Here is a 20790-nt window from a genome sequence, read left to right on the forward strand (position 1 = left end):
TCTTCCTTCATAGACTGGAGTTGATTCATCGATTTTCTAAAAAGTAGATTAAAGACATGAGGAAAAAGAATGGGCTCTACGCTTTTCGTTATTACTACTCATCACATTGCCAATTAGCATGCAGATATTCTCAACACACCTCATCCCACAGGAAGGCAAGCAAGTTACATTTTATTTTCAACCAATCGATAGATTTATTGATGATTGAGCTAACACGTTGCGATTATAACTAATTTCCACCTCTATTGTAACGAGTATGTCGAATCAATGGGAAAATAACAGTACTAGGCACTCATTCTACAGATACAAATGCAACCCAACACCTTTTGAGGCTTCGACAAGTTATATAACATAGGAGAATCGGTCGGCAAAACTCCCAGTCGTCAAAAAGCGTAGGAAGCAGTGCCAGGGGAAATCATATGTATCATCATGACAGATTGGCATATATCTTTATATATTAGTTATACAGCATACAAGTTAATACGGGAAATCGGATCAAGTACAACACATCCAGCACAAACGTTAAAAAGGACCTCATTCTCCACGGAAAATGGTAAGTCAGCTGCTTCTTCATGTTGACACCACCAACAGAATCTTGCGTGCTCAAAATTTGAAATCCTTTTTCTTCGATTTTCCCTCTTTCTCCTGCATCTTTCGCTTCCTTTTCTTCTCATTCTGCAGTAATTACATGTAATTAACAATTCTTCGAGGCATAACATCATACAAGCCCAACCATATATTATCCATTGCATCCCATTATCCCAAGTTAAATCAATATTTGACCCAAATCAACTCCAAAATATCAAGTGTTTTCAAGAAACATACATACATAAATATATATATCTTCCATTGCTAAATCAAATAACAAAATCAGAAAATCAGTAGCAAGCACATCAAATGTTTTACAAACAGACTGGAAGTTCAAGTAGGCTTTAATTAATCCAACATAGTCAAACATAAAGACATATTAAGAGATCTAAATGACTGAGAAGGCTGCAAAGGTTGAACACTATACTTTAATTGCTTATACTTGCCAAGGAATCAGTAGTGGGTTTTGGCCAAAAATCACATAAGCTATTTCTTAGATAATATCATATTTGAAGCAGACAAATTTTTGTTATTGTTATTATTATGATGATGATGGATGAATTTGGAGACGCCCCATATTTCATCAAAAAGACTCCACTAAGGCTTACCTCAGCCACCATATCACTAAAGTCCTCACGCTGACTGCGTAGCTTCTCCTCCTCCCTAGCTTCTTCATACCTGCGAAATCAACCGAAGTGAGTGAACTAGATTGAACTTTGGGTTGTACCCCAAAAAAAAACTTTGGGGACAACATATACTTAGATGGTAAAATTTCAAGACTCCCACTTACTTTGCAGGCAACACATTGTCCATAACTTCCAACTCCTCTGGCTGTAAACTGACTTCCACCCTGTCAGATTTTTGACCCTTCAGAAGATCAACCTGCAAAATCAGATTTTACAATTAAATGCCAAACTATTTTCAACAACTTCAGGCTAAAAACACATCTGATTTGGGCATTGAGTAACATTCCATCAACCCAAATGATTGGGAGTTAAAAAATCCCTAACTGCTGCTACTTTATCTCTATGTCTGGTGATGAAACTCTAGCAAATGCCAAGCGTTATTATAGCAGGAAAAATTGCAAATGGCCCAAAAGTTTTTCAAAAGAGATAGCCTAAAGTAGCAAACCGGGATATTATTCCAAGTCTAAGCACAACTTTAGTCAGAAAAGAACTACATAATCAAAAAATAGGAATTTCTCTTGCCCTTTTGGCTGCTGACTTGTCTTGGGTGCCAGTGTTAACCACATATCTGTACAGAAAAAAACAAGTTTCATGATATCAGTCAAAGATTTGAAGCTATAGGAACAAATAAAAAACACCAAATCAGATTCTTACGTGTGAGTTGTGCCAAGTAAAGTCCCAGGAGCAATCCTCTCTTCTTTTTCTTCAAGCACCTTCAAACACGAAGCAATGTGAAGAAAATCAATTGAATAATATACAGGAGATATGAATAACAATTGCAGACGGCAAAGTTTCAAATACAAAACTCACTTGGTAAAGAGGCCTCTCAGGCTCCTTTCTCTGCTGTTTACGAAGGTCAATAACATCAGGTGTCTCAACTCCAGTGGGGGTACTGAAGTCAAAAAGGAAAAAATTAGTCATCAATAAAATAGTTAATACAACTCCAGTGGGGGTACTGAAGTCAAAAGGGAAAAATTAGTCATCAATAAAATAGTTAATAATCCACTAACATAGAACAATCACAGCTATTAATCAGTAAAAACCAAACTGATAAAGCACCCAGCCAGATTATTTTGGCAGTAAAACATATTACAATCCTAAACAGAAAGATATGGTAGAATGTTACTACCTTGAAAGGCTATCGACAGATTGGATTCCATCCTCCAACTCCTCTTCTTCAATCTGCTCTTCCTCTTCCTCTTCTTCTTCTTCTTCCTCCTCCTCCTCTTCCTCCAAATCACCCCAATGCTTAGACTTATCAACAGGCTCCTCCTGGATTTTATCATCAGATACAAAGGAATAAAAAAGTGCAAAATTAAATCATAGGCTCAAGAAATAAAAGTTCAATCCAAAAAATTTGAAGCTATCAATACTACTCTTCATTTTAACACAAATGGCGAGTACACAACCCACACCAAGAAAGGTTTTGAAAAATGTTCCTAGTGGAATATTACCAGCAAAGTCTATTTGCTTCAAAGAATTTGACAAAAATTTAGAGATTGCCATGTAGAATGCAATGTAACAATCTTTTGAAGCGGCTCAACTCCTAGAGCGAGAAATTAATGGTGAGGGTACTTATGTGGATCAAGTTTAATGTTAAGATGCTACTTCTCCCTTAATAGTTATTTTTACCCCATTTCAGTAAAATTTAATCGCACGAGACTAATACCAATGATGGAACATAACACAAGCTAAAAGCCTAAGAGTTAGCATATTAGTCAAGCTATAAAATAGAATATCCAAAATAAAAAAATAAAAAACTGCATTAAAACCTTGGAAGTACCTCATAGTTAGGTTGTTCTTGCTGATGAACTCCAAATACATCTCCATACAAAGGCCGTCCATACTATTGACAATAAGTTGGAAAAAGCAAGGAAGTTAAATAAAGAGATATTAAACAACATACCTCATCTAAAGATAGCTTTCAAGCTTAGTAGAACACACAGAACACAGAAATTTTCAAAGAGGCTTACCTCATCTACTGGAGGTTTGCCCCAACCACCAGGGTGATAACCAAAGCTTGCTCCAGGAGGAATAGGTGCATTTAGCCCTGGTATTTTCAAGTGTGGGTATGATGGCGGAGGACCATACCTCTGAAAGCAAAAATTGCCATTCAATAACACCAATAATATTCAGACACCAGATGAAAAAAAATACTGACATTAACCAAACTAACCTGCATATTGATAAGCCATGGGGGTGGAGCACCCTCTGGCATACCAAGAGCTTCTTTTAACTCATGTGATAAAGAGCCTGGCTTCATCTCCCTCAACTTTACCTGTATTCCAAACAAACTATTAATCTAAGACCACAGAAAAAAAAAACTGAAAGACATTAATCATTAGACACGAATCGTTCAAGATTAATTACAAAAGTATCAAAATCATTTCATTCAGGTATATCACAATAGCCAGTTGCAACTCGTAATACATCTAAAGGTTGATTGTTTCAGCAAAACAACAAGCTACTGTGTCAACTAGATGACCATTGAATTTACACACAAGACTGGAATAGCAACGGAAGACTACATAAAAATAATGATGTGTATTCTCTCGAGCATTTATTCCACAAAAATGTCAAGACAAGTTCACTGTGAAGTCCAGTTTATGTAACCCAAAGGTTTTATGAAACAAAATTTCTTGGTTTAAATTAAGCTTAGACTGTATCCTTAGGGTCCAGTGTAAGATCCTATCATCAGCAAAATTTGAAGTATACTGTTATTCTATAATGCCCCTATAATCTTAAGAATTCAGCGTACAGCCTTGTGTTGTACAATGGCATATCGATCTAAAGTTAATTGGAAAGTACACATTCTTTATGTTGAGGAAATATAAGATAAAACCTAATATCGATGTAGAAATAGCATGAGAGTACCTCAAATTCCTTCCCTTCATAATAGAGATCTCCATGAGTTGTCAGCTTTGGCTTTGTCTGATATTTAAAGAATGCATCATGAAGAACCTAAAAACATAAGCCAGAACATCATTAGTACAAGAGCAAAACAATAAAATTTCAGAAAGGAATGACAGGATTAGAAGTAACCTTTCATGACAGCTTAAAATGGATTGAAACAAAATTCAAACCTCCAAAAATAAAAGAAAGAATCAATGAACCAAGAAACCTGATAGTCGATATCCATTTTCCCCATCTTTGGCTGCATTCGCTCACGTTGCTTTTGCTTCAACTTCTTACTGTCCTCTTTTTCAATGTAAGCCTAAATGAGAAAAAGAGAAGTAGAAGAGACAAGTTGAGAACAAGAGTGAATCATTCAGTTAAAGAAAAAAGGTCATTATCCATTCAAAACGATTTATTACTTTATAGCAATAGATAGATTTTCCTGACATTAACTCCCAAGACATTACACAATTGCTATTATAATGAATTAAATTTACCTGTCTAATTTTTTCAATCCCTGTTGCAGCAATGAAGTCAGGAAGCTGAAAAGGTTGCTTCTCAATACCGCGCTTCCCCTACAGAGGATCCACAAGGTGATGAGTTACAGAAGTTAACAAACCCAAATAATAACAATTATTAACAATAACAGCTAGGAAGCTTCTGTATCCAACTCAGATCACTTAAAATAAATAAATCTTAGATGGATCTAGCCCGAGCATTTAGCACAAATGGAAAGGCATCTGAAAATCCAAAACAGATTAATTAGCACCTTAACAATGAACAAATACCCCCCCACCATCTAGCATGCAAGTTATGCTACTACCAGAAGACCTTATTAAATAACTATATCTCAACCCAAAAAGCAGTCATAATATAAGAGAAATCAATCAAGAGTCCTTTCTGCAAAACACCTATAAGTCCAGGCTCCAGGGTTGTCTCAGCTGTTCCCCTGCAAGAAGCACATATATGCATATAAGAGAAGCCTTATCGACTTGATCTTCCCTCACCGTCTTCCTAGATCACTCACTAAAGATTATGCCTATGAACCATGAACACATATTTGACCCATATTAATCGTCATGGATGCAAAAATTACTAACCTGCAAATATTTCCTTTTCTGAGACCAGTGCCTTGGCACAGGAACAGTGTTTCGATATGCCTTCAAAAACACCAGCAACTTGGGATCAGCAGCAGTTGCATCCCAAACCTGACAAAATAATCATATCTATCATGAGCTATTGAGTTATAAAAACAGAAGTGAACATTATTCTCCATTTGAGTCGCAGTATTCCAACAGTATTGCATGACAAAATTCATAACAAAAGATTAGAAAAATAAGATCCCTTAATAGCCATGAAAAAAAAAACTTCATTTCAAAAAATAAAAATAAAAAATTCATAGCAAATGTGCTCTGATTCAACATTGGAATATAAATTTGTTTTAACACTGGTTTAAAAATAAACAAGAGAGGAACAAGAAAAGAAGCAAACATCAAATAAACAGTAAGAGAAAACATACTTCTACAACATCAGGCCTTGAGCAAATCTGTTTTAACTCAGCAATTTTCATCCGCCTTTGCAGCTGTCAACAATATCAAAACAAGCATTTTCAGTTTCAGTCTCATCAAAATGAACTACATATAATAACACAAATAATCTCAGAAAATACAAGGAGAAACCAAAAACCTTCTTCTTCTTATTTGATAGGCCACCTTTCTCTTTCTGTGGATTATCCTGCTCCTCCTCTCCTGAATCAGAATCAGCCCCCTTCTTTGCATCAGCATCTTGAGTAGACTCGTCCTTCTTGTCAGTCTCCTGTAAAAATAGAATTACAAGTTTCTTTAGAGAACTAACAAGGAAATTCGAAAATTAATTGATCATATAAAACTGAATTTCATTTTACCTCAGAACCAGCAGCTTCCCAGAAGCTGAATTTTTCAAAAACCTTCCTAAATTCCTCATCAATGCCATCATCTAACTCAGCTTTTTCAGGAACGTACTCTACCTGAACTTCTTCCATTACCTACAGTGTCAAACAAAAGAAAACGCTTAGTTTACTTATAAACAAATGCAATTTGCATTATGTAAGATTAGAGTGAAATATGCTGAATTTAAGAAAACAATAATAACAAAATAGCCATAAGAAAATTTTCAAACTACAGTTAAACCCAAAAATAAAAACTCAATTCTATTCCATCTAAAGAAAATCGAAAATTCTTAAGTCACTATAGAACTTGTATTATGCACAAAGACATGCAAAAACCAGACGAAACAATCGATATTCACTAAAAACATAGAAATCTCAACACAAAAAAGAAAGGGGGGGAACAGTTGGATACCTGCTGCTGATCGGAATTCTTCTTTCCATCTTCGGCAGCGTCGCTGTCACCGGCTTCGGAAACGGGACCGTCTGCGGCGTCATTTTCTTGGTGGGAGGTATTCTTACTCTTATTCTTCTTCTGCTTGCGCCTTCTACGACGTCGTTCGCTCTCGCGGGACTTCTTGGAGGCGGCGGAAGGGTTAGAGATGGGGTTAGGGTTAGAGTTAGACTTATTCAGATCTCCGTTGTAAACGACGGAGCCGTTCTGGTTGGGGAGTATCTCAGCGGTCATCTCTCTTTGTTTAATCCGAGGAATGGATTGGCGAGGGTTTTTGATTTCGAGAGCGAGTGGGAAATGGGGAAGATGAAAGGGAGGCCTAAATATAGAGAGGGATACCCACGTGTGGATATAATCGCACGTGACAAAAGCTGGGCCTTTATATAGTTATGGTTGGACGTGAGAGAAGTTGGGCTTTGAAGTTGTCTATTTTATTCCGCCTAATTTTTAATGGACCTTTGTATTTACCGAAATATAAGTTCCAGATTTTCCTAGGCCCGGTTGGGCCGCTACTTAAAAAGAAAGAAATCAAACTCTTCAACAAACACTCCAATAATTTATATGTTATGAGTAATAGAGTTTTAACTTTTTTATCACTCTATATATCAACAGGAAATCGGAATTAAATTATAAATTTTTAAGAAATTTTATCATTTATTAATTTTAATTTCATCATTTTAAATGGATTTAACAAATTATTTTTTGGAGACCATAGTGTAATTTTATCATATATTAACTTAAATTTTCATTGTTCATAAAGGTACCATATTGCATTATTTTCATTTTGGGGGACCAAAGCCACTCTGCCTATCCCTTAAATATGCCCTTAATTATAGATAGGTTTAAATGTAAACCATTGATATAATTTACTTTGTACTTTTGATGCAAGATGAGCTCAACTATAAATAAAGGCATTTCTTGAATCATTCATCACTTGAATTATTAATGCAATTGAAAAAAATTATTCAAAACTCTCTTGAATATTTTAGAATTCTCAACTTCGAGTAAATTTACTGTCTAACGCCACAAGACTAGCTCAACTAAAGTCCAAGTTCATAACACAAGCACATTTCATTATCTATTAATTTTAATTTTTTATCTATAATATATATAAAGTACGAGTTTGGGAAACCCTTTTTTTTCTCCAAATCGTTTGTTTCTTTTTGTTTTTGCCTAGCGACGGTGTTAGCCTTCGGGCTAGTTATCGCCTGCCTTTTTCTCCTGCCTAGCAACCCTCTTTTTCTTTCTTCTTACATTCACTCCATGCGTCTTCTCTCTTTTCAGTTTACAATTCTATTTTGTGGGTATCTTTGTTGTCTTTACAATTTGTGATGGATAGATGACAGTGCCTATAATAGTTGAACACCACCGACCACCGTCAATTTCTTTTAGAAAGTGGGTAGCTCTTCATTGACTTCTTAATCTGTTTCTGTTTTGAGAGTTTCAGAATAATAAATGATTTCATGATTCGGTTTGAACTCGTGTTATCTTAAGTTTTATATATTTTTTTGTTTTTTTTTCATTATTTAATAAGTCTTCACTTTTAGAAATTTTTGTCTACTCTTATAGTATGCTTTTTGGTATTGCTTATGCATGTAGTCTTACTTTTGCGAGTAATTTTAGGGTTGGTTTTGTCACCGTCCCCTTTAGTTTAGTGGATGTTCAATTCTTTTGTTGATTTATGCCCGCCGCTTTGGACCATCCGGGGTTGTTTCCTTATTGTATTAAGTGTTTGCAATCACTCCTGATATGTTGTGCTTGAGTTGTAATAGAACCAATTGTCAACGTGCCATAATGTTTTATTAATGCTGAAGCTGAAGCTTTTGTTGTGTTGATGGAGCTTGTCCTTTAACGCGTACAATGGGTGTTTGTTATTTTTTTCCTCGAATTGTATGGTCTTATTCATTGAATAAATTAATGAATTTCTCTTCAAAAAATTACAAATTTGGAAAAATTTTGAATCAACAAAAATACCATTTATTTTATACTATATTAGAGAATTGACATTTACATAATAATTATTTAGATAAAATCTTAATAATAATTTATTTATGAATAATTAAACAAGCACTTTAGGAAGTTAAGGATTAATGTGATGATTAACGTCCCTATTAAAAACAATAATAATTTAAGAAGTAAAATAACGCCTAATTATTTTGATAAAATCATAATTAATGTGATAATTAACTTCTTAATTTTATCATAATATTAAATTAAAAATAATTAATAATTTAAATATAATAATATCTAACAACTCTTAATACACTTAAGCAAGTTTATTCATTCGATAACTTCATGATTTTATCCTAAATAAAAAAGAATTAAATTAATTAATTAGTGATTAAGCTACTCGAGCACAAATCCTACCTTTTTAGATAAAATATGTCAATAATAAATTATGATTATTAATTTTGGGTTAATGAGGGATATATCTCGATTTTACAAAAACTTTTAAAGTTTTAGGTCAGTATTTCGAAAATTGGTAAAATAAACCCTTTAGGGAGATAGAAGGCAAAATCGCCTCTTGCAAAGAGAGGTTTTATCCCAATTGAAACGTGTCTCCCACAACACGTTTTTAAAAATCGTGACCCTAACCCTAAATTCGAGAATCTCAGGATAAAATTTTTGAAATCCAAGAATAATTGGGATAAAATTCACACATCTCATTTCATCTTTTCCGTGGCCAATAATAATGTTATCTTTAAAAACTTTTTCAAAAAGATGCTTTTTGTTAGAAACATTTTTTTGACTTGTCATATCCAATCGTTTTCAATATTTTGAAATTATGTTTCATATTTGATGTTAGAGTTTCCTATAAAATGAAGACATTTTATGGAGAGGTTTTCATAGTTAAATTTCAAGTAGATTGTTCTTATAAGGAGATTGCATAAGGAGAAAATTGTTGATGTTAAAAATCTGAAGTTCAAAAATTGACTCAACAAAGTAATTTAGTTCAAGTAAGTGCCATTGTTCGAATTTGGATAATGAATACTTATTTTTCTATATAATGTTTTTGTTTTAAACATGTGAAACATGTTTTTTGGGCGAAAATGAGTAGATGAATTAGAGCTGCTATTTATTATAACAGTTAAATTTGTGACATTGATATTGGGATCATTTTTGTATCAGCTCAATTTACAAAATTAGCTTTCAACCGAAGCATAAAATTAAACGAGTTTCGGTTAAGAATTAGAAAGAAAGTGTTGGCTTCAAGCAAGAGGATACTTTCAAGCTTGAAATATAGATATCTAATGTCACTGAACCCTATTAGATATGATATATTTGAGCTCAAAGGCAACATGGATGTCGACATAATTCTCGATATACATTGCTCTAGTGGAAATGCTTTACTAGAGTTATACTTCCACTTTGTCGATGTTGAGGAAGGTGGTCCAAGTTCGACAATAGTTCCAGTAAATTTGTTTCAAGAACAGGAAGCAGAAAGTCCAACCACACGGTTGTACGGTGGTTTCATGGTGTTGTTACGAAGCTCCTATCAAGAAATGTCGTAACATCAATGGGAAGGCATTCCTTGGTTTTAGCTCTCGATTTCAACTTTGGCATATATTCAGGGTTAGTTGGTAACCCAAACTTGGAGACCCCAAGTGCTTTTTATTTCACTTATATTCGGGGTTACTTCTGAACGCTGATGTTCTATGCTGGAAACACTTATGTAGATATGATATTCACTGCTGCCAAACGTGCGAACGTTTGATTGAAAAATACTACCCTAAATATATATGAAATTAAAGCAGCGGTGTCTGCAAGTATACGGGTCAAATTGTATTATAGTATTGTGTTACAATGGAACACATGGAAGTGTTCCGAGGATCGTACCCAAGGGATGATGAATTAAATCTATTGAAAACCTCTTTACAATAATAAGTCTAAATAGTAATAGTTAAATTTTATATTATGATAAATCATAAAAGAGATGAATATAAGAAATTAAATAACTAAAATAAATAAACAATAAAATAAACAAATGACTAAATTGATTAAATCAGTCAGGAAGATTAACTCATTTCAAGGGTTGTAATTAACTTCGAATTCAGGTTTTAGGGTGAATTAACTATTAACTAACCAATTATTACCTTTCGGCCTCTAACTAATTAATTGATTGATTAATACTCGTTTATCTCCATACCTCACTTTCTCAACTAGGATAAATTACGATTTACTTGGCAAACTTATCTCTCGGCCTCGTTTAACCTTTGATTACTTCCTAGGGTTGTCAAGCCTAGGATTTTAAGAAGACGTAATTTATACCAACAAATTTTGTAGGAAAACCCTTATTCCTCCGTTAACCATTTCCCCATCCACTCATTAATTTCCCCTAAGGGAATTAGCTACTCGTGGTTTTATTCGTCATCTCAACCTCAATTGAAATAAACATGTAAATAAATAAAATTAAATCTAAAGAGAAAAGAGATTAAAAAAATAATCTTGTTGATGTCGATTGAAGAGTGGAGTAAGAAATCTCTCGATTGGGGTAACAAGGATCGCCACTTGTAAAGGAAAATAAATCGAATAGCTTCGATTGAATAAAAGAAATCTTAGATCAAAATCAATTCCAAGAGAAAAGAACAAAATGTTTAAGAAAATAAAAGAAAACTAAGTCTAAATCCTACTCCTAATCTACGAAGGTTTTTGGATGCATCTAAGACGACTTAGTTACATCAAACCCTTAAGGTTTTATTTATAGAAGTATTAGCAGGCTGAATTAGGCCTTCAGTACATCCTAGGTCTTCTCATAAAGTTGATTGTGCGAACGAAAATAGTCTTGAAATGCTTGGGCTCCACGTTGGTCCTATGTCGTGCCATACATAAGCTATGGCGTGACATGACATGCATTTTATGGGCTTGGAAATCCTTGTCATGCTTTCGCGCCTTGGAAAGTTTATACATCACTCGTCTCAAATCCCCACATTCATTTGGCCCTAAATTCAGTGTCCTACACACTCAATTACACAAATTAGAACTACCTTAGGCCCGTGTCGGCCTAATAGGTCACTGACATTCAAAACTGTGTAAAAACACTTGTTTTATTAATATTTAATACTAAACTACTAAATACTGAAAATGAAATAATTAATACTAAAATACCTGGAAAACAAGCTTCTTAAATGTCGAAACGTATCTAAACTAGCACTACAATTAGCAGCAGGTCAGCCATCAAGTTACAAGGGTGGGCAATTTGTAGGTAATATTGGTTTTAACATAGGGTTGACGAGAACGAATAATATACTCTTTACAACTTGTACTAGCGAAGGGACATTCAACCCTAGCCATACAACTAGGGTTGATAACGAAGAGGAAGTTGAGAATGAAGAGAGAAAAGAGAACAAAGAGGGAGTTGAGAATGAAGAGGAATCTGAAACTGATGATGATTCAATTCGGGAATCTGGGTCGAATGGTTCAAAAATTGCATTATTTTTTGAACCAGAGGTCACTCCTATTGAAAGGAGTGATTCTGACGGTAAAGGTTCGGACAATACTAGAGGAACCAAATTTTACGATATATGCACCTCCACCCACATGCTTAATGTCGACCTTGATGTTAAGAGGATTTCCAAAACTTCCTTATAAAAGATTAGGTTACCCAAGTTCTTCTACAAAATTCGACGATTTACAAGTTGGAATGGGGTTTTCCTCTAAAGATGCTTTTGTTGCTACAATGAAGTGGTATAGAATAAAGCATGAGGTCAACTTTCATGTTACAAAATCATGAGCCAAAAAATATGAGGCGAAGTGCGCAATGCATGACAATAGATATTTATGGAAAATCATGGCATCAGTGAGAAAAAAGATGGAGTTTTGGACAATTAAGAAATAACGCTCCACATACTTGTGTTGTTACAAGAATTACATACTTGTGTTGTTACAAGAATGATGGCGCATAATGTGGTGCTTGTGTGAAAAACATGAGGCTAGTAAAAGTACTAAAAAAATATGAAGCATGTTGATCGAGAGGAGGTGTACCCATTGATAAAGAATTTGGGGCTAAATTTGATGATGATGATGAACTCGACACATGTACTCCTGATCGTGGCCTTATGTCGGGTCGTGTTGACCTTCTACAATGAATTTGTCTACTATTTTCCTTCTCCGGTGATAAATATGACTAACCGTGAAGTCTAAATCATGTCATGTAATTTGAAGACGTCGCCAAATCTAGTTAGACAATTGGTTCACACATAGGTATGAAAATATACCTATGTTCCCAAATATAGATATACTAGGCATGAATTTATAACAATCTTCACTAGTTCTTCCTCGCAAGTCAATCTTATGAAGTTCATTGAGCATCACTCGATTAGATTCATGCATCTCAACCATTACAAAAACTATCAATGACACTTTGACGTGCCAAATATTGTGATTTATCAAAAATTTGGTTGGGATGCATTCTGGAATTCTCGGATCAGAGTATGACATCCATCCCAACTACAGTACAAAATTATAAATTTTATTACGTACCTAATATTAAATTTCAAATCTTTGCATAATTATTATATAATTGAAAAATTCAAAAACTAACCTCAGCGTTTGACTGTTGATCTAACAATAACCGCATATCTTTGAGCTTGTTCAGTATACCGACATGACTCACGTCATTGTTCCACCTATTCAAATAATATGTTATTTCAAAACTATAATAATGAAAAATAATAATATGATAACTATATTGTTAAATAAATCTTACTTTATTATGAGTGGGAATTGATAAAGGAAGTTTACTCGGGGATGTGAAAATGGTAAGCGATACCATGCTAATGACTGAAGGAGTATACAACCACCAATTTTAATTTTCTGTGCTTCAATTGCCTGACACATCTTTTGGTAAAATGTGCTAGATTTCAAGATTTATATGGCATTAGATGGCCTCTGATCAACCTTAGTATAAATGCTCGAGCGAATTGTTGTCTTTCAACACCACTAGAAGAGTTGTCGAGATGGGAGAAATTGTCTTCTAACCATTTCATTTCTATCTGGCTACCACTAAACTTGTTCAACACCTTGCCTAATAGTTGGTGGTGAATTGCGCTCCAATCGCCAATGCGCACTACCTTCATAACAACTAGACCACCAATCAGTAAAGTGAGTTGTAATTCACATCCTCAAGTGTAATCGTACACTCACTACACTGAAGATGGAATGTGTGTGTCTCGAGTCTCTATCTTTCTAACAAAGTATTGATAAGTGTGGGTTCCAATTTAGTCCCACCGAGCATACAGGACACGTGTAAGAATCCCACCTCTTCTAAGTGTTGTTCAATAACACGCAGTGCCCTCACACTTAAATTGTGTATATATGTCTTGATAATCCAATCTTTTGGTCTGATTGTATAAACATGATATTTTTAAAAAATATTAATAACTTAATAAATATATTAATTAAAATAAAAAAAATGTAATAATATTTTCTTACCGTTTGTAATTGAACATACAAAATGTGTTTGTGATCTAAACAAAATAAAGGCATTGACATTTTTAAAAATTTTAAAATTATGAAAATCAAATAAAATAAAAGAAATTACAAAATAGAAAATTGAGAGAAGAAGAATTTGAGAAAAGTGAGAACAAAATAGTTGAGAGAATATGATTGAATGAGATTAAGAGAATTGACAGAATAGGATTGAATGAGAAAAATGAAAATAGGCAAGGTATATATGGAAAAGAAAAGTAACTGTTGGGAAATAATCAAATTACCGTTGGAACTAGCCGTTATCCAACATATTACAAATAATTTTCTTTTTTTTAAAAGTAGACATGCCTAAGGGCACATTTTGTCACATTTTCAAAAAACAACCTATTTTCTTAAATTTGGAAAAACTAGCCTAAATTCCTAATTTTTTAAAAATGACATATTCACCAAATTTACCCTATTAATTTATATAAATTATCACTTATTAGCATTGCAATTATATATAAATTCAAATCAAGATTTGACACTATAAATAACATACAATACTTAAACATTTTCAATCAAGTGACATCTATAAAAATAATTTGAAAAAAATGAGATTATTTCAAGAGAAAATATTAAATCATATTCAAATGACAATGACACGGAGAGATATCAAAGATCATTTTAATCAATAATAATAAGGTAATATAACATTATAATGTTAATTTACAACATATTTATTTAATTTATTATATATAATTTTATTTTTAAAATTCACTCTCATTCACTTTTTCATATAGTTTCAAATTTCTACATTATTTTTAATTGTTTTATTTATTAATTTAATGTATTCAAATAGTGATATTCAATGGTGTTATGATAAAGTTCAAAGTATTTTTTACATAAAGAAAACAAATTATTATTTTACAAAAATAACTCAACTTTACAATGATAAGTTATATATATAAATTGTGTTTTTTTAGCGTGAGATGTTTTGAATGTGGTCCCATATTTTTCACCTCTTTTCAATATTATAAACTTGAAAATTTGTAATATTATAAACTTGAATGATGGTGGAGAAGGTTGGTAATTTAGATCTGTACGATTAGTAATGGTGTGACTGGGAGCCAATGGTGGTGTTTCGTTGAATGCATTGCTCGGTCTGAGCGAACCGTCGTTGGAGACGTGGACCTCTATCTCGTTTGTTGTCGGGTGCAACAGTAGGATTTCTCTTACTCTAGAGTTGGGCGTTTTAAAGGTTTCTGACGGGCGTCGAAATCACCAAATATAAATTTCTATGACAAAATAACAGTAATTAGCAGTATAGAGCAGTAGGGTCGAATCTACAGGGACTGGCTATCTAATTTCACCTTTTTTCGTGACCAAAATTGATGTCTCGGTCATAGTCGTGCCTACAACCTGTGCGTAGAAATGCTGAAAACAAATATAAAAATGGGGGGGGGGTTAAATTGATTAAAATAATAAAATAAAGAAATACGAAAAATAAAATTAAAACATATTCGAAAATGCAAAATTAAATTTAAGAAAATAAAATAAATGGATAAATAAAATAATTCTAAGCTTAGCCTTAGCCTCGGTGTACTCCAATCTTGAATCGATCCTTGAAATAGATTTTCCCTTCCAAGCAATAAGCTAGTTATAGCGACCAAGAATGTCTCAATCGCCAACTTTTCCTTATGTAGTCAATCTCGGTACGACCTGCAAACTGACTCTTGCCAAATTTCTAACTGTGATACACGTGTACGCAATTTAAGATTTCGACAGCCTTGCGATCTGAAAAGCCCAACTCGAATCAACGGCCTCAACCACGTGAGTCGTTTAAATCTGATCTCTATCTCCCTTGACGGAATCCAACTGGCTTTTCCCACCTAGACACGCCAATTTGTTCGCAGGAATTCGAACACAACACGACCAATTCGACTTTCCAACTGTACGCCAAACAACTCCAACCCAACGTGCACTTTTTGAATCGAAGCTGAATCAACTCTAAAGGACGAATTTGTACTATCCCATATATCGGAAAGATAGAAAATACTGCGTTTAGAAGTTTTTTGAGCGGGTTTGTATTTCACGATTGTTTTGTTGGAGCAAATTTCAGGCTAAAACTAAAAAATGGTTTAGTTAATCATGAAAAGAATTATAATAAATGGTTTAAATGGAATTATGGAAAGTGGAAAGGGAAAGGGAAAGGGAAAGGGTCTTGGAAGGTAATTAAACCAAAAAGGTTTAAAGTAAGAAAAAAAAAGAATGAATGAAACGGTATGGGAATTGAGGTTGGAAAGGGAAGAAAAATAAAGAAATTTTTTATTAATTCCAAAAGCTAAGTGTGTGTTGAATTGGTTGTAGTTATTAGGTATTTATACACACTTTTAGTGCTAAAATTTAGCTAGATTTTTCCTAAATATTATCACTAAATAATTCTAAATATTATCACTAAATATTATCACTAAATAATTCAAAATTTAAAAATCAAATTTAAATTAGAATTTAAACTAATTATAGAGTTGTAATACTATCAAAAATCATTCAATCTTTATCCAACCACTTTAAAAAAAAAATCTTCAACTCTTCAATCATTATCCAGTCATTTTTGAATCTTCAGTCTTTGAATCAAGCCCTTCTCTTTGCTTTTTGTTTCAATTTAGCCCCTTTTTGCAAGAGTTTGAATTCAGCACACCAACTTTATTCCTGATAAGAAAAACCCAAATTTAATAGCATTTTATTTGATAATTAGCCAAAAATAAATATATGAAAAATACGAATTTATCTTGCTATCAAAATCCCCCTACTTAGCTGATGCTTGTCCCCAAGCATGGTATCTACTAAAAATAATTCGTCAAATCTTTTCAAGATCGAAACCCCCTTTCCTAGTCAAGCATACTACAAACATTTAGGTGAATAAAAAATAAACAACTACTAAACTCAATCAATAAGCATTTTATAAAATCTTGAACAGTATATCAAATTCAATTATTTTACTAAATTTAGGCTTAATCAAACATGCGAAATGATCATACCTAATATATACTTTTATTTATATCTATATATTTTTTTGTTTTTTTTAAACGTAGTCAAGTTTTTTGACGTGAAGTGAGATGACAACCAAGCACCTCTGTAACACCCTTAACCCATATCCGTCGCCGGAACAGGGTTACGGAGCATTACTAAAATTTACAGATCAAAAACAGATATTTAATATCATTTAAATATTCATATCAGAAACTAATCATAATCAATCATTTAGTCCCTTATATGAGCCATCGAGGCCCAAATATGCATTAAAAACAAGTTGGGACTAAATCGGGTACTCAGAGAATTTTCACAAAATCTCAAAATTTTTCCAAGGTGCAGAGGACATACACCCGTGTGGCCAGGTCGTGTGTCTCACATGGTCAAGAGACACGCCCGTGTCTCAGGCCGTGTGGGTATTAGAAATAGGGGCACACGGCCGTGTCCCAGCCCGTGTCCAAATTAGGGTGCTCTCTGACTTGAGTCACACAGAAAAGCCACACGCCCGTGTGCTAGGTCGTGTGGATATTTTGAGCATTCTATTTTGCAATTTTAAAGATGCAGGGGACACATTGCCAAACCACATGCCAATGCGTGAGGCCGTGTGTCACATACGGCTGAGACACACGCCCGTGTCTCTGCCCGTATGGACGAAATAAGCCATTTTCAAACCTTATTTCTCACCCAATTTGTTTTCCACCTACATTATCACTTTAACACATTCACAAACCAATACAAGACATTCAAGTCTAGCCAATATCAAGTCTTAAACACAACATTATATCACACACAACCAAGTATATAAACTTGCCTTATTGATTAAATTATCATATGTATATTCAATTTACATTTCATTTCCATTCATTTACCCACACATATATTAATTTTGTTGCGGCCACATTCATATATATATGTATATCAAATTGTACCAACACAAGCCATTCCAATGGCTAATCATAAAAAAAATATTTACATGCCAACATTAGTCAAGTTAACCTATACATGCCATTATAACCAAAATAAGTATACTATATACCGAAAAGGCCGCCCTCTAATTCAATTCCAACCGTTGTGGTTGTTGAGAAAATAAATAAAGTCGTTGGGGATGAAAATATCATATCATTAAATTCATCTGCAACAAAAAGTATCGATAATTTTTCTACGAGTATTGATACTAGTAGCATTTAATACCTGATTCAATAATTGTAAAATTTGGTTTTCAATGATACCAAAGACCATTTACCGATACTCGATAAAAAGTATCGATATTTTTGAGTTGGTATCAATACTTTTTGTAAATGTTTGAAAAATCATCAAGTCAAAATGCAAAAGTGGTATCGATATAAAAAGATGGTATCGATAAAATTCAATAGGTATCGATATATTTTGAAAAGTATCGATACTTTTTGCATTTGTTTAATTTTTGTTTAAAATAGTGAGCAACTTTGGTATCGATAAAAAATCATATGGGTATCGATACTTTTTGGAAAATATCGATACTTCTTGTAGTGAGTAGTTTTCAATCGATTTAAATTTGTTTCAATCAAGTTCAAGGGTTTAAAACGGTTTTTGAACTTTTTCCCAAAATTTCTAAGTGTTCAAAATATTTTCTAAGATGTTTGGAAGTCTTGAAATGATTTTTATGCTTTGAACTTAATAATTTCTTTGTTCAAAAACTAAATTTATTCAAAAACATTTTTGTTTGTTATATCAAAACAATTGATCAAATAAAGCTAGTTTAACACTCTAGTTAGGCGGATTCATCCATCGCCAATTTGCATCCACCGAATCCGCTACAGAATGAGGAACTCCATTAAACAGATAAGTGATTTCTTCCCTTCTCAGGCCTTCTGTAGCCAACATGTGGGCAACTCCGTTTGCCTATCTTGATTAGGGGTGAGCATTCGATCGAATCGAATCGAAAATTTTCGAGTTAATCGAGTTTTCGAATCTCATTTTATCATCCTAACTTTATTTGAAGTTTTCTTGAATCGAATCGAATCGAATATATTTGTTTGAGTTAAATTTTAAAAACTAATTTTGGGTTCTTGTAACCATTGTCACCCATCGTAATAAAATTTGTCCACCTTAATCAAATTTTTTATTAACTTTCATCACCTCATAATTTATTTATTAATTTTTTTTATATCTTGGTTAGCTTCTTTGCTTGCTTAGTTGTTTCAATTATCTTCAAATTCTTGTCACTATGTATTTTGGAATTAAAAATATATTAAATGTAAACATATGATTTTTAATAAAATTATTTAAAAATAAAATGTGAAATTGATACCAATATAAAATTTTAACACGAATATTTTGTGGCATAATTAATAATTCAATTTTAATATAAATATTCAATATGACTAAACAATTCAATAATATAAATAATATAAAATGTGAAATTTAATTTAATAATATAAATAGTAGATATAAATAAAATTATTATTATTTATGTTTAGTGATTTTTTTGGATAATTTTGATTTTTATTTGAGAGTAAAGGGTGAGAAGTAAAAGTTTAGGGAAAAATAAAAAGTTTTGGGAATAAAAGTTTGAGGGAAAGTAAATGGGGAATAAAATTTTAGAGGAAAATATTAAAAAAATTGAAGGGTGGAGGTTTGGGGTAAATGAGAGGTGGGATGGGAAGGAATAAAAGTTTTAGGGAAAAATGAGAGGAATAAAAATTTTGGGAGAAAATAAAAGGTTTTGAGGGTTTTTGGGAGTAAAATTTTGAGAAAAAGTAAATGGGAGAGTAAATTTTTGGTGGGAAATAGATTTTGGGTAGATTGGGGGGTTGGGAGGGGAGGGGAGTAAAAGTTTTGGGGGAAAAGTGGGAAGGAGTAAAAGTTTTGAGGGAAAAGTAAAAAGGTTTGGGAGTTTAGGGTAAAAATGTAAATTATTATAGTTTGATATTCGAATTATTCGAATTATTCGAGTTATTCGAATTCGAAAACTCAACTCGATTCGAACTTGAAATTCGAAAAAAAAATTCGAGTTGATTCGAATAATTCGATTAACTCGAAATTCGAATTTTTTTTCGATTTTTTCGAGTCGAATCGAGTTTTGCTCACCCCTAGTCTTGATGCATGTCTGAAAAAGCACTTTTGGTACCCTACATAGATCTAAAATCGAATATATTGGCACCGATTTCTGATCTTTCTTCCTTCTCTTTCTGTAGCTTCCTCACCCGAAATAATTATCATTTTAATATAGATTTTTTATGAAAAATTATTAGTATAGTTAATTATCCTATACTTTGTTTTTCTTTTATTGCAATTAACTCTCACTAATTCTTTCTTTTTATTATGTGTAAGTTGTGAATTAATTAATAATTTATGTAGCTCGAAAATATAACTTTATTATTCAAAATAATTCTTTAAAATTTAAAAAATTGTATATTTCACTATAATAATATTTATAATTTTATTGTTAAATATAAATATATAATGTATGTTATTAATAAATATAAATTTAGGTCGACTAACTGAAACTTCTATCTATCTACACGAGCTAAACACAATTAATCATCTCTATCCTTTATCTATATACGAACTGATGAAATTACATTAATTATGATCAACTTTCATGCATGTGTCACCTTTTGCAATCAAAATGTCTCTTTTCTTCGTAATCTCATAATCATGATTAAATTTGGATTAACATTAATCTTAATATATTAATATATGTATAATCAGTGAATAGACCATTAATTAGTGATGATATAAGACAAGAAGCTGAAATATATTTTGTTCAATGAGAAAAGTTTATGTTAGCAGCCAAGAAATAAACAAAGAAAAAGCACGTG

At 32.8% G+C, this 20790-nt stretch overlaps 1 protein-coding gene across 1 annotated transcript; it reads right to left on the reverse strand.

Moving 5' to 3' along the window:
- Positions 1 to 223: 223 nt before the first annotated feature.
- LOC105773362 (uncharacterized) lies at positions 224 to 6852 on the reverse strand. The gene is made up of 18 exons (XM_012595160.2): positions 6509 to 6852; positions 6073 to 6192; positions 5856 to 5984; positions 5689 to 5751; positions 5270 to 5377; positions 4667 to 4744; positions 4396 to 4488; positions 4149 to 4235; positions 3451 to 3552; positions 3248 to 3367; positions 3058 to 3120; positions 2404 to 2546; positions 2085 to 2166; positions 1929 to 1987; positions 1797 to 1842; positions 1379 to 1470; positions 1197 to 1266; positions 224 to 675 (listed from the first exon to the last, which is right to left on the reverse strand). The coding sequence occupies exons 1-18, from the start codon at positions 6779 to 6781 to the stop codon at positions 604 to 606; spliced, it is 1800 nt and encodes a 599-aa protein (XP_012450614.1). The 5' UTR covers positions 6782 to 6852; the 3' UTR covers positions 224 to 603.
- Positions 6853 to 20790: the final 13938 nt, after the last annotated feature.

Source organism: Gossypium raimondii, chromosome 6 (assembly GCF_025698545.1).
Source record: "Gossypium raimondii isolate GPD5lz chromosome 6, ASM2569854v1, whole genome shotgun sequence".
Lineage (NCBI taxonomy): Eukaryota > Viridiplantae > Streptophyta > Magnoliopsida > Malvales > Malvaceae > Gossypium > Gossypium raimondii.